This window comes from Sinohyriopsis cumingii, chromosome 18 (genome assembly GCF_028554795.1).
Source record: "Sinohyriopsis cumingii isolate HCF-2022 chromosome 18, ASM2855479v2, whole genome shotgun sequence".
Lineage (NCBI taxonomy): Eukaryota > Metazoa > Mollusca > Bivalvia > Unionida > Unionidae > Sinohyriopsis > Sinohyriopsis cumingii.
The window spans coordinates 33,125,864-33,153,269 of NC_142978.1; the positions used below are offsets into that span (position 1 = coordinate 33,125,864).

A 27,406-nucleotide genomic window follows, 5' to 3' on the forward strand; every position below is an offset into this window, starting at 1 on the left:
ATATATATATATATATATATATATATATATATATATATATATACATATATACATATATATATATATATATATATATATATATATATATATATATATATATATATATATATATATATATATATTATTGATAATCCTCACCCAATCATAATACACATTCATCCTTCTAGCCTACCTGCAGGTATATACATAAAATGCCTCCTGCTCCAGTAGTAACTGACAATTTCATGGGATTTGGCACCAATCCTGGTATCAAGTCTAGATCACTCTATCTAACTGCACCTAGGTGGGCAGATAACTCTTAGCTTTTTACCTAAACTGTTTTTACCTGTAATGGTTGGATTTGTGAGACAGTATTATGATGGGCAAGTAGTATCAAAGAAACATAATTTACTTGAAAAAATTGGTTTCATTAAATGGTAGTAAAATTATATGTATTATGTACCTTATTAAGCACTGGCCTCACTATAATGCAATATATATTCAAAGGCTTCCATTTACAGTATTATAACAGGGGAGAGCTGTGTTTGATAATTGTCAGTTTTAAAAGAAATTTAATGTAATTAATGACATTGACCAAAAGGTTATATTTGTTTTCAGCCCAGAACTGAAGTCCAGAACATCATGCTTTGTTGAGCTGACACAGAATTGTACAAAGCTAAAGAAATTATTTCTAACTGCAAATAGGTAAGTACAGTTTCTCAGGAAATTCAACCTTTTGTGAATTTGACATGTGACTGTCATGTGATGAATATCCCATTATGTAATTGCTACCACTCTTCAATGATGCATCAAATTACAAAATGGGTAGATTGATTTTACATTGTACCCCAATTTGCTGAGGACACTGTCAATTAAACCATGACAGTTATCTGACGAGTTGATAAATGCTAAAGTCACATAACCATAATAACCATTTTGCTTTTGCAATGTTGCATATAGTTGTTTTCTTAATATTGATGTGGAACAGCCAGTTATCCACACATGTAGCCAAGTAATTTGAAATGGGTTGTGTTATTGGACAAGTTGTCAAACATCAGGTTTGATCCAGATGTACACTCTGCAGATTGTGTAAAGACCCTTTCAACCAGCTGTAACCCAGAAGTCACAAGAATAAATACCAATAAGTGTGTAAAAACAATTAATATATGCACTAATTTGTTGCAGACAGGTCTGTCTGCAAGAATTGCCAAGTTTTATGAATAGAAGAGATTAGACCTCAGACCAACTTTATAAGTATAGGTTAAACTTGAATAGTGTTAGGTGATTGTGGAGTTAAATGTCCTGTATGACAGTGGAGGTGAACTATCAAGTAAAGTCTAGAGCAACTTGAAAACATCCACATGTATGAAAGCATTTTATCTCCACACATGACAAAATATCACTTAAGATGGCATCGAAAAACCAGGACTGATTATTTATTTAGCATTTAATTGCATAAATGAAAAATGTAATTAGCCATAATGATGTGATCATGTATTCTGTTTGCTTAGTGAAACAGTGAATGGTGTTTGTGATCAGTATAATAAAAAAATGTAATCAGACCTTGGTTCATTAACTATTCATATTTGATTTAGACACAGTAGTTGCTTTTAAAATAATTTATGTGTTTAGTATGGAAATAGTATCTGACATCAGATAATACAGTGCCTTTATGGTTTGTACATTTTATTTTATGTTTTAGTATATATATCTAACTTTATGACAGAATATATATATACTTAAAACAAGGCACACACTGTGATTGACATTTTATTTTTATTGAATTTCAATGCTTTCACATTTCTCAGATGTTTGCAAATTTCACTGATTATATGAAGTTTTATTGACTATTTGGTATTACAAACGGATGTAATACATGATTTTTGATATAAACAAGGATGTCAACTGAGTAAATTTGTATTTACAGCTTATAGCATCAGATAGTAATTACTGTCATTCAGATCTTTCAAGTCATAATCAGTAAATTTCCATAGTTTCTTGTCTTTTATAAATATTTAATTATTTCTCTCACAACAAATTACAAATGAATGATGCTTCAACATGACAAACAGAAGGCTGAAGGGGGAATGGCAGCATGCTCAACTTGGTTCATATTTTGTTCTGACTTTATGTTTGTGGTATATAATCACAAATATTGGTACAGACTTAAAGTAATTCACAGTACACAGCTAGTACATTCAACTGAAGGCAAAGCTAAAGATGTACAAGAGCAGAGGTGTATGTTTTTATTAACTTGTCATTATATATAGATATACTAGATGTACAAACAGTGATGGATAGCTGGTAATGGTGCAGTAGTTACAGTGATGGAGAGGTGTGTATGTATTGACAAAAATTGGTAATGATGCAGTAGTTACAATGAGGAAGGGCTGTGTGTACATTGACACAAATTGGTAATGATGCAGTAGTTACAATGAGGAAGGGCTGTGTGTACATTGACACAAATTGGTAATGATGCAGTAGTTACAATGAGGAAGGGCTGTGTGTACATTGACACAAATTGGTAATGATGCAGTAGTTACAATGAGGGAGAGTATGTATGTATGTGTATATATATATATATATATATATATATATATATATATATATATATATATATATATATTGACACAAAAATTGGCTTGATGCAGTAGTTACATTGAGGGAGAAGAGTGTATACTGTCACAGAAATTGGTAACAATGCAGTAGCTATAATGATGGAGAGCGCTGGACAGAAAGATATAATAAGGGAGAAGTGTGTTTATTGATGCAAAAATTTGTAATGATGCAGTAGTTACAATGAAGGAGAGTTGTTTGTTTATTGAGAAAAATTGTTTATCATGCAGTAGTTATAATGAGGGAGGGCTGTCTGGTGTGTATATTGGCACACAAATTGGCAGTGATCAGTTACTATAATGAGGGAGAGCTTTTTACATTGTTACAAGTCTATGCTCTTAAAATAAGTAACAGAAACGAGTGAAAGACAACAAGCTTTGTAAAATTTAACATAATTTTATTTCCATAGAATACAAAGTGAAAGTGAGAAAAAAGAACTTATGGTATTGCAAATTAAATCCCAAAATAATCCAAGAATTAGATCAGACACAAATCCTGGTAATTTAAAGTCCTGAATAAAACTAAGTACAAGCCCTGAAGAGATCCAAAACTGAAGGCAATGACGTGTCTGTTATAGCTTATGGAGTGCTGATGTGTCAACAATCTTTTGTTTAATGACAGTAATACAATTGCATGTTTGAATAGATTATAAATTCCAGTGAATGTATTTATCCAAGAATTGTATCAGAGCACTGAAATGCCTGTGTCCTTATGGGGGTGATCATCGTAAATGACTGTTATTCATATGGAGTGATTCAAATAAATGCCTGTATCCATATGGGGATGATCATCGTAAAAGACTGTTATTCATATGGAGTGATTCAAATAAATGCCTGTATCCATATGGAGAACATAATTGCAGTGACCCGATTCCAAGCTAAAAGATCAGGACAGAAACCATTCATAATGAAAAACCATGCCATTTTAGACCAGAAACTACAATATGTACCAAAAATTATATCCTGCTAAAGTTATTTGTGGAGAAGGTAAAGGAAATGTGTCATGAGAATGTACAGGGATACTGAGAAAGAGATAATAATAATAATAATAATTACTAACAAGAGTATTGAGTAGTGTTTTTATACCTAAATGCAGTGGTGATATTCAATAAATTCAGAATTGTTTTCAGTGGGATGGTCATTTCCAAACACTTTGCTTCCCCAGGTACATTTTGTATAATTTAGAGAAACAGCTAAATGTCCCTGGTTTAGGGTAGAAAGTAAGTTTATATTTTGTCATTGGTTTGTCATTGGTGTGTCATGTGCAGGAGTATCAGCATGGTCAGATGTTGGGTTGTGACTAAGTTTCTTATAAAAACTGTTTGAAAGCTGCCTTTTCACTTCAGTGATGTAGTCCTACATATTCATGACAACAACTGAAGACCCATTTTCTGCTTTCTTGATGATAGTATCATGCAGGTGGCTTTCATTTTTGTTAGGTTAAATGGTCTTTTATATGGCTCTGTTCATGCAAATTAACATTGATTTTTCACCACCGACAAGAATGCCCTTAGGGCTGGGACTTTGCTGACATAATTGCTTTTTGGACAGAAACTATGGGATTCATCATGACTGGAATAATATAATTAAAACTGAACTTTTCCTTTAGATTCATTCTCCATCCAAACTCTCGAAGTCTTCTTTTAATTCAAGTACATATTGGGGAAAGGAAAAAATGTTGAGGTTTTTAGAGACAAGTTTATGACTAAAGACTAATGACCATCTGGTTGTGGAGAGGGATTTCATAAGTATATACATACATGCATGCATGCGTGCATGCATGCATCCATCCATCCATACATACATACTGTAAATCATTAATGTTAAGAAGATTATGTTTTGCAAATATGCTGCATCCACTAACTTCATTAAAAGATTGATGATTCTGTACTCTGTTTCAGAAATTTCAAATTAAAAACAGAAAATTTAGTAATAAAATGTGAAGTCATTTAGCTACATTTCATTCCTAATCACTTTGGATTGCACTCCTTGACATTCATTCATTCATTTGATAGTAGTTTAATTGCAACTTTCCTTTGCCACACTATATTTTCAGGACTGTTTGTGATGAAGATTTACTAGCTATTGCCCAGCACTGTAATTTGCCATACTATATTTTCAGGACTGTTTGTGATGAAGATTTACTAGCCATTGCCCAGCACTGTACTTTGCCATACTGTATTTTCAGGACTGTTTGTGATGATTTACTAGCCATTGCCCAGCACTGTACTTTGCCATACTATATTTTCAGGACTGTTTGTAATGAAGATTTACTAGCCATTGCCCAGCACTGTAATTTGCCATACTATATTTTCAGGACTGTTTGTGATGAAGATTTACTAGCCATTGCCAAGCACTGTAAGGAGATGGAACAGCTTGATATTTTGGGTACCAGGGAGGTTTCGGCATTTGCTGCTCAAAGGTTCATATGTTTTTCATCCTTAATACTGTATATAATCTATCTTCAGCATCAGTACAGAATTCAGATATTAACTGATTTCTTCTACAAATACATTACTGGATCATAATGCCTTAGAAGAACTACTACCACCCAGCAAATCCAGCATGGTTTGCTAGTGTGTCTTCTCACATTGCTGTAGCAATATTAAATATGTGCAAGTCTGGTGGGTGATATTGAAAACATGTGTGTTATTGCTGTATAATTTCTGCTACTGCTGGGTACATGTTACAGGTAAGTTTTCTAAAGTTCCACCATCAGTTGATTTTTAACTAAAAGGAAGAATCTACTTTCAGATTACTTCCACAGGCTGTTTGAGTTGCTGACATTCATGGCTGCTGATATCAATTACAAAAACCAAGCATCAACTAAATCTTTTTCTCACAATGAAATTTTCCCTTAAACTTTTGTTGGCAGTTCTATGAGTTCCACATGCCAATTTTCAAATAGGAAACCCAGCAGGCAACCATGATATCACACTAGTGGGGATGGCAAAGCCATCCTAAGTACACATGGATTGGAAGACTTTTAACGAAACACAGCAGTTGTGTGCTAAGTCATGGCTATGTGCTCTATATTGGACGTAGTATCTATGTAAATCTTTCAACAGGCAGAATTCAGCATATCATCTCCCAGCCAGTATCCTACAAGACATGCTTGGGAGTCTGTTTCCAGAATATCCTGCTTCTTAATTAGAGCTGCCCACTGCTTTAGTATCAGTAGCAATGAACTTACAACTGGTGGAATGAGATGCGGTGCTCTCTACCTCCACCTTTCTTTAGACCATCATAAGGCCAAGCTATGTTCACAACCTTGCTGACAATCTGCAAACAAGCCACCAAGGGGACTAATTTCCCTCCCTCATATATCTGCCATAACATGTGTCATGCTAAAAACATGATTTAGTTAATCCCAAATCAACTAACATGATCACAAAATACATGATTTTCAGTAATCTTCGAAAAGAAAAGGAAAAAACTCAGTATATGCCCATATAGTATGTATGGAGTTGATGTAAAACTATCTTTTGGGCAGTTTAAACAGTGGCAATTTAAAACGGAAGGAGGTCAGGTATAAAACCTCTATTTCAAATATTACTTAATTTGCTGACAATATTTAGTATGATGTGTTAAGTACTCTGAAGATTATAGGTAAAGTTCACAAAGTGGAACAACCCAATATAGATAAATCAAAGAGATGATTGATGCATGTTGAAGAATAAAAGCTATTGTCATTGCCTGGAATGTTTAATCCATCTGTATTAAGATTATTGACAAGTTTGTGAACAGCAGCAATGTTTCTTTGAAGTCAGATTTTACTCCATACATAAAACACAAAGCATGATTATTTCAGTTGTTGGAATATTGTTCAGTTGCGATTCACTTTTGAAAGGGATTCAGGAAGCAAATAGATGTTAGCAAAGCCCAACAAAATGAGATAGTTTTGACAATGTATATTAATTTTTCAATAATGACAAGAATATCTCATGATCAGACTGCATGAGATAGTTTTGACTATGATAATCTTATGGTTGTCCAGAACAACTTGGTTCTGACCAGGATTCAATGCAGCAGAGAACTTTAAACACCAGTACTATTGAGTTTCTACCTTCAAACCCCCTGTTGGGGGCCCCGAGTGGCCGAGTGGTCTAAAGCGCTCTCCGTTACAGATCACTGCCATCTCACCTCTGTCTGCATGGGTTCAAGTCTCAGATTCAGCCAATGTGGGTATGTGAGAAAGCTTGCCAGTAGCTTCTCGTGGGTCGGTGGTTCTTTCCGGGGTTTTCCCGGGTTCTTCTTCCACCATTAATACTGGCCGCCATGTATAGCCTATCTTGTGCTGAAAAATGGCGTTAAACCCTACAACAACAACAGCATCAAACCCCCTGTTGAGCTATTGAGAGTAGCAAAGACTGCATATAATTAGGCTCGTAGATTGCCATCTAATGGATTTTAAAGACATATGCTTCGTGTATGTTTATACTGAATGTCAGTGTGGTTGTGATCATTTGAGTGCTTGCACATATGTGTATGGCATTATATTTGACAATACTTTGTGTACCAGCTATTTTTTACTTTGTATTAAATGCATTGAGCAAGACAGACAAGTTAAAATCAGATTTGAAATACCAGTCATTTTCTATAGGCCCACATGAGCAGTTAGCTATTCTCATTTGGATGACACCATTTATTTTGGTCATGCATGCTGCCTTTCTGGGGCTTCAAAATAAAATTTTTGAGTCTTGGAAGCCCACCAACACTGTCTTGGAATATGGCAGGTATGCCCTCACATTCTCAGCATAGGGATTTTCAGGCAAGTGACAAAAAGGGATGCCTATAGGACAAGCCGATGGGATGAAGTACTACTGAATCTACAACCATCGAACTCTACAGTTCTCCAGAAGGAAAGTGGACAAGAGGAAGAGGGTAATCATTTTCACCAGTTTTTCTCCATGAAAGCCTCCCTTTTGGAAAAATGATATCATATTCATACCATCCTTATCACAGATCCCTGTAGGAGGAAGGCAACAATTACAGTTATTCACTTCCAGATGGGAACTAGATATGCCATGATGACATACGGACCTGACGTGTTATGGATGGAATCAATATCACTTTCAACGCACCTTCTTCTTTGGCTAGGTTTCCCTAAGCTAAGCATCAGATGCAACACTTTTCACCCTGTCATCATCCTAAGTGCACTTAATAATTCATGTGCCTTGGTTGTTGTTGGAAATACAATGATGGACACTACGCAGTCACTGGTTGTTGTTGGAAATACAATGATGGACACTACGCAGTCACTGGTTGTTGTTGGAAATACAATGATGGACACTACACAGTCACCGCAGTTGTTGTTGGAAATACAATAATGGAGACTGCAATCACTGTGGTTGTTGTTGGAAATACAATGAGGGAGACTACGCAGTCACTGGTTGTTGTTGGAAATAGTGATGGAGACTATGCAGTCACTGGTTGTTGTTGGAAATACAATGGTAGAGACTATGCAGTGACTATGGTTGTTGTTGGAAATACAATGATGGACACTGCACAGTCACTGTGTTTGTTGTTGGAAATACAACAATGGAAACTATGCAACCACTGTGGTTGTTATTGGAAATACAATGACAGAGACTACACAGTCACTGGTTGTTGTTGGAAATACAAGGATGGAGACTACGCACGCTCTGTGGTTGTTGTTGAAATACAACAATGGAGACGATGCAATCACTGTGGTTTTTGTTGGAAATACAATGATGGAGACTACGCAATCACTGTGGTTGTTGGAAATACAATGATGGAGACTATGCAATCACTGGTTGTTGTTGGAAATACAATGATGGAGACTACACACTCTCTGGTTGTTGTTGGAAATACAACAATGGAGACTATGCAATCACTGTGGACTTGCAGGATGCTTAGCTTTATATCCCCATTCACATGGTTTTCAGAAGTTCCTGCGATTTGCCAACAAGACACTATTTACCTATTTAGGGCACTTGTAGTTGGACTCCACATAAGTCCCTGCGATTTCATGTGGAGCAGGAAATGGCCCATGGCCAGACCACCTCCATTAACTAACTGGACAACAGTTTACATAAACATCAGTTGAGTTACATCTTGGAGCAAGATATATCTCTTGTTACTGTCCTTCTCAGCCTTGGTTTTCTTGTCATCAAGCAGAATTCTGACCTCATACCATGACAACATTTTGTTCATCTAGCTATGGTGTTCAACATTAATGTCAACAGAATATATCTCCCTCAGTTTTGTAAGTTGGTACAATGGTCGCTTCATTATTTATACAGTACAATCTACATGCCTGAAAATTCATTCGCCTGCTGAGTTTGCATCAATGGACCTCTAGATCACCTAGTTAAGTGCCTGTTCGTATAATTCTGGGATCCAACTGGAGGCCAAGACTTTGCCTGTTGGACCAACTTCTTACAATCTGCACAAATATAAGGCTCCATCTCATATACTGATGAACTCATCCTGGAAGATTCAACTAATACAAATGGAATGGTCTCTTCATCCCTTGGTTTTCACTCAGTTATATGCCCAATTGGATTAACGAATGGTGGACATATTCACAACAAGTTGAAAGGTCAGACTCTGAACCTTTGTCAAACCAGACCTTAATCTGAAGGACTGTAGGTTAGTAGGGAATGGTTGCCTAAGCTTACCCTACAGTAAAACTGATTCTGAAGAGAATTGAAGTGTCACCTCATTCTGATTGCTTGACTCAAATGGGAAAAATCATGGATCAGCGACCTTGTTGATTTTACAACAGAAATCTCCAGGAACATTGAAATATTACCTCTTCTGCTGAAGCAATCATGATGGCAGGTGTTTCATCCCAAGCCAGAGTTGTTGAACATTCAGGTACCACCATGGCCCTCCACTTTAAATATGTATGAAGGCAAATGGAAAATATTCATGCAGTGATGTGCCCAAGAACATGTTATACCACTGCAGTAATCAGAACTTCAGATAACTTTCTACTCTGGCTTTTTGATGAGAAACATTTGGCACCAATCACTATCAGAGACTACTGTTCCATGATCTCTGAAATTTAGCACCAATCACAGCCAGAGACTACTGTTCCATGATCTCTGACATTTGGCATCAATCACAGTCAGAGACTACATTTCCATGATCTCCGTGTATCAATCTGACCAAAGATCCATCTGATCTTTTGTCCATTTTTGATTACAGACATTGGAAGATATGCCTCTTTGCCCAACATGCAAGCTATCATGAATGTGTTTACAAGAATGACCAGGGCCCCAAGTGGCCGAGTGGTCAAAAGCACTTCACCGTTCCAGATCACTGCCATCTCACCTGTATCTACATGGGTTCGAGTCCAAGGATCGGCTAGCATGGGTACGTGGGAAAGCCTGCCAGTAGCTTCTCATGGGTCGGTGGTTCTTCCCTGGGTTTTCCAGGTTTCTTCCTCCACCAGTTATACTAGCCACCATGTATAGCCTATCTTGTGCTGAAAAATGGCGTTAAACCCTAGAACAACAACAACTACAAGAATGACCTTACATTAAAGTGTAAACTATAAAGAATATTCTTATTTAATATATGAATTAGCAAGTGACCTTTACATTATCAGTAATCATGAAACATAACACAAATAATATAGATATACATAACAAAAAGGACAACATATTAGTACCGACACTTTCCTCCAAAAGGCTCAACTCGACCTGGTGGTACCTGTATAGCCATAGTGCAACAGGTTACCTTCCTGGGTCTATCAAGAGATCTTTCATCCCAAAAGGCTCAACTCGACCTGGTGGTACCTGTATAGCCATGGTGCAACAGATTACCTTCCTGGGTCTATCAAGAGATTTTTCATCCCAAAAGGCTCAACTCGACCTGGTGGTACCTGTATTGCCATGGTGCAACAAGTTACCTTCCTGGCTCTATCAAGAGATCTTTAATCCCAAAAGGCTCAACTCAGCCTGGTGGTACCTGTATAGCCATGGTGCAACAGGTTACCTTCCTGGGTCTATCAAGAGATCTTTCATTCCAAAAGGCTCAACTCGACCTGGTGGTACCTGTATAGTCATGGTGCAACAGATTACCTTCCTGGGTCTATCAAGAGATCTTTCATCCCAAAAGGCTCAACTCGACCTGGTGGTGCCTGTATAGCCATGGTGCAACAGGTTACCTTCCTGGGTCTATCAAGAGATCTTTCATCTCAAAAGGCTCAACTCGACCTGGTGGTACCTGTATTGCCATGGTGCAGCAGGTTACTTTCCTGGGTCTATCAAGAGATCTTTCATCCCAAAAGACTCAACTCGTTCTGGTGGTACCTGTATTGCCATGGTGCAACAGATTACCTTCCTGGGTCTATCAAGAGATCTTTCATCCCAAAAGGCTCAACTCGACCTGGTGGTACCTGTATTGCCATGGTGCAACAAGTTACCTTCCTGGGTCTATCAAGAGATCTTTCATCCCAAAAGGCTCAACTCGACCTGGTGGTACCTGTATAGCCATAGTGCAACAGATTACCTTCCTGGGTCTATCAAGAGATCTTTCATCCCAAAAGACTCAACTCGACCTGGTGGTGCCTGTATAGCCATGGTGCAACAGGTTACCTTCCTGGATCTATCAAGAGATCTTTCATCTCAAAAGGCTCAACTCGACCTGGTGGTACCTGTATTGCCATGGTGCAGCAAGTTACCTTCCTGGGTCTATCAAGAGATCTTTCATCCCAAAAGGCTCAACTCGACCTGGTGGTACCTGTATTGCCATGGTGCAACAGGTTACCTTCCTGGGTCTGTCAAGAGTTCTTTCATCCCAAAAGGCTCAACTCGACCTGGTGGTACCTGTATAACCATGGTGCAACAGGTTACCTTCCTGGGTCTATCGAGAGATCTTTCATCCCAAAAGGCTCAACTCGACCTGGTGGTACCTGTATTGCCATGGTGCAACAGGTTACCTTCCTGGGTCTATCAAGAGATCTTTCATTCCAAAAGGCTCAACTCGACCTGGTGGTACCTGTATTGCCATGGTGCAACAGGTTACCTTCCTGGTTCTATCAAGAGTTCTTTCATCCCAAAAGGCTCAACTCGACCTGGTGGTACCTGTATAACCATGGTGCAACAGGTTACCTTCCTGGGTCTATCGAGAGATCTTTCATCCCAAAAGGCTCAACTCGACCTGGTGGTACCTGTATTGCCATGGTGCAGCAGGTTACCTTCCTGGGTCTATCAAGAGATTTTTCATTCCAAAAGGCTCAACTCGACCTGGTGGTACCTGTATTGCCTTGGTGCAGCAGGTTACCTTCCTGGGTCTATCAAGAGTTCTTTCATCCCAGAAGGCTCAACTCGACCTGTTGGTACCTGTATTGCCATGGTGCAACAGGTTACCTTCCTGGGTCTATCAAGAGTTCTTTCATCCCAAAAGGCTCAACTCGACTTGGTGGTACCTGTATTGCCATGGTGCAACAGGTTACCTTCCTGGGTCTATCAAGAGATCTTTCATCCCAAAAGGCTCAACTCGATCTGGTGGTACCTGTATTGCCATGGTGCAACAGGTTACCTTCCTGGGTCTATCAAGAGATCTTTCATCCCAAAAGGCTCAACTCGATCTGGTGGTACCTGTATTGCCATGGTGCAACAGGTTACCTTCCTGGGTCTATCAAAAACTTCATAAGAACACCACTTCACAACTTTTGCTAAATTTGAGGGAGGGAAAAATTTTCCCATTCAAAGCTGCATCCCAACATATGTAGTCTATTCTCCAATTTGGGTTATCTTGAAGCTGTCTCACATACCTTAGGGGACCGAATATAGCCGTCCCATGGTAGTGGGATCTAACTCCCACCACCTCATCTATTCTTCTAAGATATTATGATCAGGTAATGTATTTGAAAGCAGTTTTTTCTACATTTCTTGAGTTATACTTAGCTGATGGTAATACACATTCAACCTCCCAGCAGTTACATCCACATAGAAAGCATGCCTTCTGCTCCAGTTGTTACTGAAGAATTTATGGGATTTGGTGCTGATCCCTATATCAAGTGGAGATCACTCTAACTACCAACTAGGTGCGCAGATAACTTTATTGCTAAAAACTGTTAGCCTGGGTGGTGTGGATTTATGAGGTTGTAGTAGTTATCCTAAGGTATTAGTAAGTGTTATACAGGAGTCGACATCTCCAATATGTGAGTTTCACATTTTTTTTTAATGGCATATTTCCCCATGGTAACTTCATTTTATATGTTGATGGCTCAGCCTTCATACCTATAATTAGAGTTAAATAATGTTGTTCTGCATTTAATTCCTTAACCAGTCTAAGAGATATGGCTCCATTATATATTTAGGGCAATGATTCCAATATTTGGAGTTCACTTCAAGCCTTGTTTTTGAAGGAAAATATGGATTATCTTTCAGAGTTTCTGAGATAAGATAATATGAATAGATGTAACTTATTATGTTGATACATTATGTTAATATTAATATATATATGAAACAAAATTAATATTGGAACTGGGACACATTTACGGACAAATTTTCCACCCAGACTTAGCATCAGTGTCAGTACGTACAGTCATGACAGTAAAGATATTGATTTTCCAAACAAAATTCAGGAAAATTAATTATTTTCATTAGTTCATAAAATATCAGAACAGAGAGAAAAGTAAGCATTTTCTAATGTCCAAATGTATCGGTCTGTTGTTGTTGTTGTTGTTGTATGGTTTAACGCCATTTTGCAGCACAGGATAGGCTATACATGGCAGCCAGTATTAATGGTGGAGGAAGAACCCGGAAAACCTCAGGAAAGAACCACCGACCCACGAGAAGCTACTGGCAGGCTTTCTCACATAACCACATTAGCCGAATCCGAGACTTGAACCGACGCAGACAGAGGTGAGATGGCAGTGATCCGTAACGGTGAGCGCTTTAGACCACTCGACCACTCGGGGCCCCTATATCGGTCTGTAATGGTGGGCTAATATTTTGCAGTTACAAGTTACCCATGATAACCTGAGATTTTTCCAAGATTGTGAAACGTTCAGTAAAAGTTAATATGATCACTGAGGCAGCCAGCCATGGTTGGCATGGTCAGGTATTGAACCTGCAACCTCTGAATGTTGAGTCAAATATTCTAGAAACTGAGCTTGTCTCGTCTAACATAGTAGGAATAGAACATTTTTCATGTATGGAATTCATCTTGATCCAATCAGTGAGAACAAAAATGAAATTTCCTTGAAAAAATATTGTGTTGTCTTTAACTTGGTTAAATGGAGATGAAGCCAGAAATACAAACTGACATTTGCAGTTCATTTTGTTTTCGTACAGATACAACTATTTAAATATTTTTAGAAAGACTTTGACACATATTTATTAATTTTATTAATTTTAGGTCACATGATCACAAAATATTGTCATTTTTAAGACTAATCCCTCATATTCTTGACATTGTTTGAGCAAATAAACTCAAGCTTCAAGTTGAAATAAAATGATATTATGTATTTTTCATTGAAATGATGCATTTTTCAGGAATTTTTTAAAACTTGTGTGTGTGGGATCATCCTCCTTGATTTAAATGTTTGATTGCATCCCAAGTAACATATGGGGATTTGTTGCTTGATATCATGTTTCACGCTTAAAAATTTTTTCAAGAAAGCAGGGTCAGGATTTGGTATGACAGAGGTTATCTTTCTTGGAATAATATTTATATTTCGTTTTGTTTTTTTCACAGGGTTCTGGAGAATTGTAAAAAGCTGGTTATGTTTGATGTGTCTTTCTGCTCAGGGATAGACTTCCCCATGATGGAAACATGGAAAAAGGATTTCCCCCATTGTGAGATAAAGAAGAGCTATCAAAATTAGTTGTTGTCTTTATGTACTGTATAGATCCACATTCTCAACTCGGTGAATAAAATGGTTATCTTGGATTCATTTTTATTTATTGTTTATCCATTATTTTGATTTTGCAGTTCCTACAAATCATGAAGATATATGGCTCTACATTCTCAGCTCAGTCCACAAAATGATTCATCTGGATTCACTTTTAATCAAGGATTTTATTGAAGTAATTATTTCGATAAGGGTTAAATTTATTCTGCTGTACCAGCTGAGCAGTTTTTTACTTGACATATATGCTGGCCTATAAGTTGATGTGGAGTATAAGTCGAATCAGCAGATTTGGCACATTTTCCATTTTCATCCTTATATAAGTCAACGTTGAGTATAAGACGAGGCCAGATCAACACCTCGAATTGTGTTTTAAAGTATTTTAAACTTATTATGTACTTTTAGCTACACATAATGATGTTGACCTGAAAAATTGATTGATTTACAGATAGGATAAAATTCACAATGCAGTATGGAAATAAGTTATAATAACTTCCGGTTTTATAAATATTAAAAGTATCACTGTATGCTATTTCAGATCACTAACAATAGGGAAATTGCATCATTAATACCAAACTACATTTTCCCGGGGGGTGGGGGGGGTGGGGAGAGGAGAAGAGAGGTACAGAGAGAAGGATGCATATGTATTCCATCGCATTTTTCATTTTGCACCTCTTGATCAAACTAAAATATGAGAGAGAGAGAGAGAAATTTCAGCTCTTCGTGGATTTTTGTTCCTTTTTATAAACTTACTGCCCCTGTGTTGCTGAAACTTTTGTCAAAGAGAGAAAACAAATAAATGAAGCAATAAATGTAAACTATGAAAGTACATACCATACTCCTTCAGGGTTTAAATGTTCACAATAGTTATATCCGTATAGTCTCCATTAGGTTCAATCTCAAGAATGACCATTTTGCATGCTGTCTAATTTTCTTTGCAAGTATAATGACTTCTCCATTTCCAACAATTAAGATTTGGTTTAAAGTGCATTTACACTTCCTGTACTCAGGCGGCAATTGTTTTTTATATTTGCTTATGCTAGATGTATTTTAAATTGCTGTCGGTTCCATCGGCAATTTCAAAAATGTCACTGGCTGAGAAATTTACAATATTAACCACCTGGCATTTCCTTTAACTACATGGTACGGTATTCATAATACCCATGGGTAGCCCAATTTTCTTATTGGTAGGCTCGCTAATCTGATCTGGTCTGCAGAATCATGACCCAAACAGGTGTTATCTTGGAATGACTAAATTAGCATGTAAATACCACTACAAAGCCGTGTGATTCTTATAATAATAGAATTTGCAACAACAGTTAGAAGGAACTGCTTAACTAGTTGTATTAACTGATAATAGAACATGGTACTGCACTTATACACAAGTAAAATCAGTCATCAGGTAAGTAAAAACATCGTGCAGACATTCGAGCGCCTATTAACAAAATTCGAGTGTTGTTGCTGAAGCCAACAATTTACTATCTATATTATTGGTTTAGTGTGAAACTTTGAGTGGAATGAAAGCACCCAGGCAATATATTTCTCAGAGAGGAGCAGTAAACATAAAACACACTCAACAAGCGTGAAAATATTGTGGACCTGAGACAATTACATAAAGTGCAGAGAGAAAGCAAGTGCGCTCCTTAAAATCATAGGATGATTCGCAGCCTCACAAAGGAATACATATACTTAGCACGATCACATAGGCTAGTAAATAACTAAAACCTACGTATATTGTTTCTTTTAACCAAATGTTTTCGAAATTTAGATTTCGACAGAATATGTTGCATAATATTCCATTTTAGCCACTTCGTTCACATACGTGACACGTGTCTGTGTGTGTGTGTATGTGATTTGGATTTTTAACGTAGCTTTAACAATTTTTCAGCCATATCGCTACGATGCCTGCAGTGACAGTTTATAGCGATGTCTAGCACTGGGGCATCATGCCGCAGACATGTAGCATGATGCCTCACCCAGTCACATTATCATGACACCAGGTTGACCAGTCCTAACACTGACCTCTTATTGCTTTGGTATGACTCGGCCGGTGATCGAACCCTCGACCTCCCGCATGCGATGTTATTAAAGGATAATAAATATATAGACATAACCAGGACCGGCGTTTGGGGGTGGCAAGAAGGGCGACCGCCCCAGGACTCGCTCTTGAGGGGGCCCCCACTTCAAGCCTAAGGTCGTCCTTATGAGTTTGTCATGCTATATTCTCCGGTAAATTGGAAACGCTGATACAGGCCGCACGTAATGCACGCAAATCGCGAAAGTTGATCTAGTCTAGACATAATCAGTGTTTGGAGTAGCATACCAATCGAGATACCGATACTCTGGCCCCGCGCGGTCATGGTCGGCCCTAGGCCCCGCGTACTCCTAATGCCGCCTCTGGACATAACTACATACGCAGTTCATTCAGAATGGACGGAAAGAACGAGTTTGATGCAGAATAGGAATATATCGAGGCGGCATTAAACAAGTTATATCGCCAGACTTGGAACAAAACATGTATGTGGTTTATTGCACATCCCCTTTTCTTTCCAATTAGTGCAAGGTATCCTGTCACAAACATGACTAGGCAGTTGGCGTTTTATCGTTTCACAATCCTCTAAAAAATCTCTGTGCACGTAGTATATATTGTGCAGTTTTGAATATTATTGTGATTTACTCCTTAGGTTTAAATTTTTCAAAAATTTTGTATAGAATTTAAACTAAGGTCTTAGGTAAATGTATTTTTCCATTCTTCTCTGCCGGAACGTGGGTTTTGAAACAGTACGTGACTGTGTTTTCATACAGCATTCTTACAAGTTTAGAACAGATTTCACAGATTAGCGGTACTTAATACATTAAATTTTATACAGAAAGTTGACTAATTTAAAATACATTCAAACTCTCAATTTTTATGTTTTCATTGCAAAAAAAAAACTGTTGACGCATTGTTTTAAGTATATATTTTGCATAAAAAGAAAATTTAAGTCTCTTTGTAAATTAGACTTTTGAGATTTATTTAGATATTTTTAAATAAGAACATTTTAAACAATATTGTTATGTTTTCTTCTCATTATGCTCTCTCTCTCTCTCCCTCTCTCTCTCTCTCTCTCTCTCTCTCTCTCTATATATATATATATATATATATATATATATATATATATATATATATATATATATATATATATATATATACGCTGTAGACGTATATACTGTCCATTACTTATCTGCCTGTGTTGTTAACTACTGGGTATCTGGTTCATGGTACAAATCATCCGGTTTCGTTAGTCACCAATTATGCACGAAGTGTTTGATTACAACAAGCGTAAAGTTTACTCCAAACATCGGAACATTTTTAACCATACCTAAAATACTGACACGAAACCCTAAGTCTTTCTTAAATTATCTGGATTTTTTAACTTTCAAAACAAGATTTCAGCGGCAAAGTACTTTGTCTCTCCCCTCTATCCTATTTCGCATTAATTAGAAATGCCAGCTTCATCGGATATCATTTTGTTAATTATCTTGTCCAAAATATTGTTGTCAATCTCAATTAAATCTGATTTCTCAGCGGTTATATTTTCAGTCGTAAATGTAGTTCCAGGCCGGGTATGTGATATGGAAAGTTTAGTTATGAGGTGCAAAATCACAGATTGAACATCTGTATCGAGCGCCAGATCAGACATTTAAGATTCAATGGGTATGTAATAAAATTATATTTTAATATTTACCATTAATTTGTTACAGATACAACGGTTTTGTAAAATGAAAGTTAATTTGTTGAACTGTCTGTGATGAATAATGAAAAAATTATGTTAATATCATTTAAGTCGTTAAAAAGATTCCTCGGGAACGTCCGTACATTCCTTACTGACGGAAACTACCGACGTACCAGTACAGTGAAAAAGTACCATCGTACGTACCACCGGAACAAATACCGCGGTAAACCGGCATACCAAAATACAGCGCACCTCTAATAATTTGTCATGAACCTGTATTGTAGACAGGTATGTCATGATGCCTGATTTCAAGTCCCTTGCCTTAGCGCTGTTGATCCTAGCTTGCTTGTCCTCAATTTAAAAAAAAAAACAAAAAAAAACAACTAACATCCAGAATCTTGAAAGTCACAATTTATTTTTATTTCCAGCCGACTCCACATTTTATCTCTTTTACGAAATATGCACTTCGGGGTCATCGGAGCGGTGATGTTTGATAATGAAACTATAGAACTGGTATTCCATTCAACTACGATTATTTCTTTGTCTACTTGTGTCAATTCTCCAACATCCTTAGATTGTGCTTTCATTCTCTGATTTAACTTGGTAATGAAAACTGGCTCCAGTGCTGTACATACTTTATTTAAAAATCAGCTTGCCCACGACTGAACTTGATCTTGAGTAATTTGAACTTGTCCCAAAATATTTCATCGTCATTAGTGTACCACCCTAGGCAGCGTTGCTCTAGATACGTGTGGGCGCCAGTAATGCAGTATCGCGTCATCTTGGACCAGGTCCGAATTTCAATTCCCTGAGGTCATGCTGAACCAGGCTAGTTTATATACCTAAACGTGGTCCATCTCGACGGTGTGCTCTGGAACTGATAGTGTCTATGACCGGTGGATGATTAATTTTGTCTCTGACCTCTGCATTCCTTAATAACACGGAAAAATATGGCAATATATTGCAACCAAATATTAACACATATAATTAAGTTTTATATATATATATATATATATATATATATATATATATATATATATATATATAAAACAAGTTCCGTGTTAAGGAAATCCAGTAATATTTTACTATGAAAACAACTTTTATTTTCTTTGACAACCCTTAGACCATATGCTGATAATCAAAATCAAAATGATATGTAAATAGTTCATATTGATATGTAGGTGAGACGAAGAGGAAGGGTTAAATGCAGGTATTATAGGAAGAGCGAGGCAAACGCCCATATGTACTTAGATTTAGAGATAAATAGATCATGGGATAGGGTTTTTAGAAATAGCTAGATTTTTAAACGAACATCATCGGGTTTTCTTTTGTTGCCTAAACAGACTTGTCTATTCAGTAATAACAAGTCGACTGTCTGTAGTGACTTATTTATACTCACAACTGAATGACTTGTGAACATTGACTTTGTCCAAGTCAAACAGACCCCAGTCTGATTTTATTATGGAGCTTTACGAGTCATTCATTCCGAAATGTGCTATATCACTTATTGATAATTCTGCCATTTGAATATGATCACCTATTTCCAGATGTTCCATTATGACAAAATAAAATCTACCATGATGATGAATTTGTAGATTATGTACCAGTGAAACACCATCCTTACAATATGAATCCACTCAAGCAGAAATTTTTGAGAAAAGAAATTCAATATGTTCTGGAGAATAATATAACATAGTCAAGTAAAAGAAACTGGAGTTAGTCATGTGTTCTTGTGCCAAAACCAGATAGCAAATTCCGCATACGCACTGACTATTGAAAAATGAACAGTGCCACCAGATTAGATTCATTTCCAATGCGCAGAATCGATGAATGCATTAGAAAAATTGGAAATGTAAAATATGTCACCAAGTGTAACCATTTCAAAGAATTTTGGCAAATTCCATTCACGAAAAGAGCAAAGAAAATTTCGGCATTCGTAACTCCATATTGACTTTATCGATATAAAGTGACATATGGTAAGAAATGTTCGCCTTCGACTTTCCACCGTTTAATGAACATGATAACATCTGGTCAATATAATTCTTACTCTAGAATATTAGTTATTCTTTGCAAAATGTTGGCGGTGAGAGAAAGAAAGAAAGAAAGAAAGAAGGGATGAAGGAAAGAAGGAAGGGAGAAAGGAAAATGAGGTTTAAAGAAAGAAAGAAATAGTGGGGAAAATAAGGAAGTTCAGTTCGCTTTTTTAGTTCTTCAGCCCAGATCAATCTGATTACTGAAAAGGTCAGTGGGCATACACCCAACTGACGCAGACATATATATTCTTTGATCCATCTTACAAAATTGTCCCAAATAAGTGTTCAGAAATCACGCGTTTACTTACTTTAAATTTAAATTTAAATGCAACTTACAGAGATCCATCTTTAACCCAAGAGAAAGAGATGCAGATATATTTTGTCACGCATCCATCAATGACATTGCTCTCCTAACCCACTGTTTTGGCACACATACGTGACAAGCTTGACCTCATGCAAATAATAAATCTGATGTACACATTCTATTATTCATACTGACGAACACAAGTGTAAAAATTACATTGTTAGTTTATGAGCTTTAATAATCAACATCTTTTAATTTATCTTTTTAAGAGGCTAGCATAAATATTGAATTGATGTGATCAATACATTTAAAATATTACATAAATGGAATGAAAAATTGTGCAAACTGTCAGACAGGCACACGTCCTCTTAGTCACAAAAATTGTGATTATGTATCAAAATTCTCAGTGTCCAAGACGAAACTGGCTAACGGCTCACTGGAATTGCAATTGCAAGAATTCACAATCAACAAAATCTCTTTTAATTTTCTGTTTTCTTTCTTCGTCATCACATCCTGAAGCTAAAACTTCGCAACATGGAAATATGCGTCCAAATAGCGCCGTACTTTCACGCAGCTTGATTTTCCACAACCACTCCTTTCCACATCGCATCTAAGTTATGTGACGCTCGTTTGGTGTTTTATTGTACAGTAACAAAAGTATTTTTTTTAAGTTTTAAGGCAATTAAAACAAATACAATTGACTTGTGTTCACGGACGCACCAAACTGGTCTATGCAACCGCGCGCGCGCGTGCGTGTGTGTGTGTGTGTGTGTGTGTGTGTATGAAGGGGTGGAGGTAAGAATGGGATACATATTGAACCCATCTTTACATCAGGATCACGTTTACAGAGTCTATTCCTCTAATACTTAGACCTAACCATTATGTCCTTGTTATGTGTATTTAGTTTATATTGTGTACTTGATCTTTGTCCTCTCCGTTACGGTTCGAGTCTCGGATTCGGCTAATGTGGGTATGTGAGAAAGCGTGCCAGGAGCTTCTCATGAGCCGGTGGTTCTTTCCGGGGTTTTCCTGGGTTCTTCCCCCATCATTAGTACTGGCCGCCATGTATCGTGTGCTGAAAAATGGCTTTAAACTCTACAACAACAATAACAACAACAACTTGATCTCTGTCCGTGTCTAAAGCCGAGTTTTTGGACTGACGCTCTGAAGATCGCGTATTCACTTTATCACGTTGTGGGGGGGGGGGGGGAATCGTATGGGTCTCTCGAGATCGCGTATTCGAGTTTAGAAATCTTAAAGTCAACATAGCATGAACTTCTGGAAAGAGTTATTCGCTTTTATAGTAAGGCAGTATAACTTATCAAGATGCATGCATTAACTAATCATCATGATTCTATATTGACCATAACGGTCTTTTATAGTAAGGGTGAAGTACTCAGCTGACTTTCCTCACCAAGTTTCAACACTCTTAGCAGCACCTGATTTACAAAACTGATGAAAACATGTGGTCGTTGACTAAACACCAAAAAGTAATTTAAATTAGTGAGGCGTGAAACGTAGGTCAGTGACATTCTATGTTAAGGATAAAGCATCTGCTAAAATGCATCCTCTTCTGTTTGATGACTCAGCGACGAACAGGAACTTGAGAAGACACATATCTAAAGTTAGTGAGGCATACACTATAGGTCAAAGTCCCATGACTCTAATAAAGATAAAGCGTACTGTGTATGCCCCTCTAAAAAAAAGTAAATAAATCCCTCCCTCTCCCCCCCCACCCCAAAACAAAACAACAACAGAAGAAGACAACAAGCGGGACATTTTTTAAAGTGTGTTTACCAATAGTTAGATTTTTAAAACGACGCCACTAAAACACTTTAAATTTCGTACAACAGACCGTTTCACCATTTGTTTCCCCACCACCCACCCACCCTTCCGCCCCATCACTGTAATAATGTGCTAGACACAATAACCCAGCCAAGTATCGGTTAATGTAACAACAGAGTCAGCAACCTTGGGAATAGATAGTGGGCAGATCTCATAAAACCAGCATCTAATGTAGTTTAGAACTTAAGAAACAATAACGGAAAACATATCTTTATGTTTATTATTGATACAGCGTCTTTACACGTAAAGAAAATATTAGCTCAACAAAGAAAAGTTTATTTAGATGCTTTCCTGCTTAAAGAAACAATAATCTCTTTTTTTAATGTTAGTTTTGGGAGTGCTTTTTATAACGGATATTTGTTTATTACAGCTTCAACTATTCCATTTCTTGCAACCCTTTGGAATTTAAACATTTTGCGAAAATAATCTTTAAATTGTTCTTTCTTTTACTTGCTGTCATTGGTGATATTTTCGTATGTTATAGCTGGTTTTGTTTTACATTTGCTTTCACTATGTTCTTTTCAGATGAAAAGATTTCACATTTTAGCGAAAATGTTTTCTAGATTTTGTCATCCACATTATTATTCGTAAATATTTACGATGAATTCATACGTTTTGGCAGTTTCTTTCTTATATTTTGCACGATCTCATCGGGTAATAATGTTGTTTCAGTTGCTTTTAATATACTAGGAATCATTGTTATTGTTTATTGTTTCTTATGAAGACGTAGACTATGCTAGATGCATCTAAAATTATAAAAAAAAATAACAATTTTAAATTTGAGATAGAAAACAATTGTAATATGTACGTGCCAGAGTTGGCATATTTGTCTAGTACTTTTCAAGCGTTTACTTTTTGATGGGCAAACATCTTATATACCTTAAGCGTACATAACCAAAATGAGGTAAGCACTATAAAGTGAATTTGATGGTACATCCCAATCGGAATCGCATTCAAGGCTTTTCTTGAATGATCGAACATCTCATAAATACTACCTGCGTCGCCTTTGTATTTCCATGTACCTAATTTACCAAGAGACTTTCTGTGCATATCAGACACCGTTACTAGCAACTCGACTGAGATGACTTATATTTAGCCAAACTATTTCCGCTTATTTTCTTTTCATCAGTGAATTACTAGAGAACTTTCCGTTTTTAATTTTATGGAAATAATTCCATAAAGGTGTCATATTGTTTTTACACAATTCTATTATGCCCATTTTATTTTTGTGTTTATCCCAGCTCCGCCCTATTTTCCGGTCAATTCGGGCAAATTCCTCCTTTATACACCGAATCACTCTATCGAAGTATTTCAGTGATGGAATTTGATCAGAAAACTACGAGGTGTTCTGATTGGGAGTCATTGTTTCCCATTACAGAAAGAAATGACACTTGGTTGCTTCACAATGGTAAATACGTGCATGACTGTTATGTAATATTTGAAGAATTTTGTTTTTAAAGACACACTTCTCACTAATGATGTTATAAACTACAGTTTTCAACAAAAACAATTACGTGACTACCATAAGTTCCATATATTTTTCGTCTAATTTATTTTATAATTAAACAACCAGCTTAAATGTAAAGGGACTTCTCTCAAGCTTAAATGTAAAGGGACTTCTTTCAGGCTTAAATGTATAGGGACTTCTATCAGGCTTAAAATTAGTTATTAGTATGTCAGTTTCTTTGCACTGAATCTATATTCGGAATATTTCATATTTATTTAACGGAAATTATGCATCTTCACCATGTTTGATCACTACCACGTACACTATAGTCTTGACTAGTAATATCATTTTGAACACTTTCTGATGGAAAGTAATCACTAGATACGAATGAAGAATCCGTTCAGTACAGTACTGTGCTTGGAAAAAGTTAAAGGTAGGAAGTCATTACATTAAATTAAAACAGTAGCGGTTAGAAGCCATATCTTCATTATTGGAAGGTTTACGCTATAAAATGCAATGTGGAAATTTGAAGGCAGAATTATTAGTCCCTATGGCGCGTTTAAATTTTCTGGCAACGAAGTGTTAATGTTTGCAAATAGATGTTTGAGGATTTATGTCTGACTATTATGGCAATAAATATGTACGTATTGCTCAAGAAATAGTTCAAGAAATAGTTTACATTATATTTAATGACAAATATGATACAAAGATGTCCTGATAGCGTCTGTTCTCGCTGGAAGCGTCGGCGTCAACTCTGGGATAGAGTTCTTGTGCAAGCCCATAACTCCGAAAAAGGAGAGACATTGAGTTCAACTATTTCTCGTTGTTCATAGATAACCAACTACCTGCAGATGAACAGTCTTAGTTAACCAACGGGATTATATCTGTTCTTAATTTATAAATCAAACCTAGCCCGGTTTGAGAGCAGCCAGCGGTCCACTGGAATGGTGAAGGAACAAGGATTGACTCACTGCCGGTGATAAGTAGTTTTTGGAACTTAAACGTGTCGAGATATGACGAATGAAGCTGAATGCTTAAATAAATTAAGAAATCTTTACAATCCAGAAAAGCATTGATGAATCGCCGTGGAAATTATTTTCTTCCACCAGATTTGTCGCAGCTTTGTTTTAATGTTTATGAGAACGATGAAGTGTTGAAGGGAGGGTGAGTGTCTATTTGGACTTAATAATGATGGACCAATCGTAATTACTCAGAAATTGATATATGAGATTTTACATGCTTTGTTGGACGAAAGACCGCGTAACAATGCATCATTATACAGGGAATTTAGATCTGAAAGCTAAATATTTATACAACGTTTGGGTCTGACTCTTGTACAATGTTTTTGGGGCTTGATGTGTTTGAACAAAGACAACCGGAATATTTGCGGGTTTTCTGTCAAGCGGATTTGAATAAACAGCATTATCCAAATGCTAATGAAATATTTCACGATGGCTGCCTGCTTGCCTGAAATGCAGTCCTTTTAAAAAATGGTCGTCTTTGTGCGTACATTCAAAGTCTGTCCTCGGTTACATAACTACCCAAGTTCTTGCGATTGCAAAGTTGCTTACTTAAGTCTCTATTCGCATCCTAAATCAGTAATTTGATGTGATTTATTGTGTTTCCTTTAATTAAAAAAAAAAGAACACGTATCATGCAATCTTTATTGGGTAAGGATTTCAAGACAACATTAGAAAACAAGAGGCTCAAGTTGGTCTAATATCGGTCACCTCCTAACGGTGCTGCAACTGAGAAAGTAATTTAGTCTTCATTTATGGTTTTCCCAAACGCGCAATTACCTAAGAAGAAATCTTTGATATCTAGCTCAGTTAATTGTTTCAGTCTGATTTTAACTTGCCAAGAATAATTGCAATATGCAAACATGATTTTTGTAGTCAAATTTGTTCATGGTCGTGATAATAGAAGTTACAAACTAAGTATGATCGGAATATGTTTGGTAACATCGCCTCTGCGGTGGTACAAAGTTCGACCAATCGGATGTTAGACCTTGGTGTTTGGGATCAGAGAGCTATCTTCATGATCATTCAACAATATTTTCTTAATGATCATCACTAAACAATTAAATAGTAATTAATCGGTCAATGTAGCGAATTGAAACCTTGTATAAAAAAAAACCCTAGTCCATACTTCGAATAGCTTAAAATTCGACAAAAATGGTAACGGTTCAGAAATGAATTTCGACCAGAAGCTGATCTCTTAAATCGTAAAGGACTAGTTCGTCATTCCACCCGAGCGTGATCGATGCTCGACTAAATCAATTAAACAGAACAGCACAACCAGGTCTACCCTTTAATATGGATATATATCGTTCGTATACATTCTTGTCCAAGATCTTGGTAATGCAAGCCAATACGACGAATCTGATTAAAATATGTTCTGAAATACGACTACAAAACATAGTCCGTCCTAAAACTGAAGACCCGAGAACAGTAGCAAATAATTGTAATCCGACGATTAACGACGCATGACCGATGTCGGACAATATCACAACCTCTCTTCGCAACATGAATTTAAAGTACGATCAATGAACACGTTATTTTTTTTAAAGTGAGCATTTTCAAGAACATAACTGTATTATAAAGAAAATTAGTGGCAATATAGGTGATAAACTTTGGAAGCCCTCTACAAAAACAGGGGCCCGAGTGGCCGAGTGGTCTAAAGCGTTCTCCGTTACGGATCACTGCCATCTCACCTCTGTCTGCGTCAGTTAGAGTCTCGGATTCGGCTAATGTGGGTATGTAAGAAAGCTTGCCAGTAGCTTCTCGTGGGTCGGTGGTTATTTTTCCCGGGTTCTTCTTCCGCCATTAATACTGGACGCCATGTATAGCCTATCGTGTGTAAAAAATGGCGTTAAACCCTACAACAGCAACAAAAACAAAATATTTGCTTATCGTAATGAATATCAAATTATACAGTTTTAATGCGTAATGGACTCGAAGGTGAAACATCTAGTTTCTAAAGCTTCACAAAAAATGATGGAAGTTAATAACTTTTAATATATATTTAATAACCCCATTAAAATACAAAAGAGAGATATCTTCACACAGTGGTCATATACTCAACTCACAGATTTACGGATAAGTAACCCGAACATTAGGGGCCTCGAGTGGCCGAGTGGTCTAAAGCGCTCACCGTTACGGATTACTGCCATCTCACCTCTGTCTGCGTGGGCATTAGTTTCGGATTCGGCTAATGTGGTTTTGTGAGATAGCTTGCCAGTAGCTTCTCGTGGGTTGGTAGTTCTTTCCGGGGTTTTCTCACGGGTTCTTCCTCAACCATTTATACTGGCCGCCATGTATAGCCTATCTCACCCATGTGTACACACCAGCAAGATACTTACGCTCCTCTTCTGACAATCGTATGCTCATTATTCCCACTATGAAAACAAAGTCATATGGACAACGTTCTTTTGCATACCAGGGCCCAGCAACGTCGAATGAATTGCCCACTGAACTTGGACACAAAGACACAGTGATCACATTCAAGAGGGCTCTCAAAACTCACTTATTTCGACTGCAAGAACAAACTTAAAGACATAATAATGTTTCCTACCTTAACTATTCTCAGCATGTTTTTTTTTTAAGTTTTCTAATTTCATGGAGTTTGTTTT

General features: G+C 36.9%; 1 protein-coding gene across 3 annotated transcripts in view; it reads left to right on the plus strand.

Moving 5' to 3' along the window:
• LOC149776342 (F-box/LRR-repeat protein 4-like) overlaps positions 1 to 14,471 on the plus strand; it is a 72,922-nt gene extending 58,451 nt beyond the window's left edge. For all 3 annotated transcript variants that reach the window (XM_089942861.1, XM_089942862.1, XM_089942863.1), the window contains exons 14-16: positions 598 to 684; positions 4,912 to 5,016; positions 14,277 to 14,471. In XM_089942861.1, the coding sequence (XP_089798987.1) occupies positions 598 to 684; positions 4,912 to 5,016; positions 14,277 to 14,406 (322 nt within the window). In that variant the 3' untranslated portion in view covers positions 14,407 to 14,471. The remainder of the gene's footprint in view (positions 1 to 597; positions 685 to 4,911; positions 5,017 to 14,276) is intronic.
• The last annotated feature ends 12,935 nt before the right edge of the window (positions 14,472 to 27,406 follow it).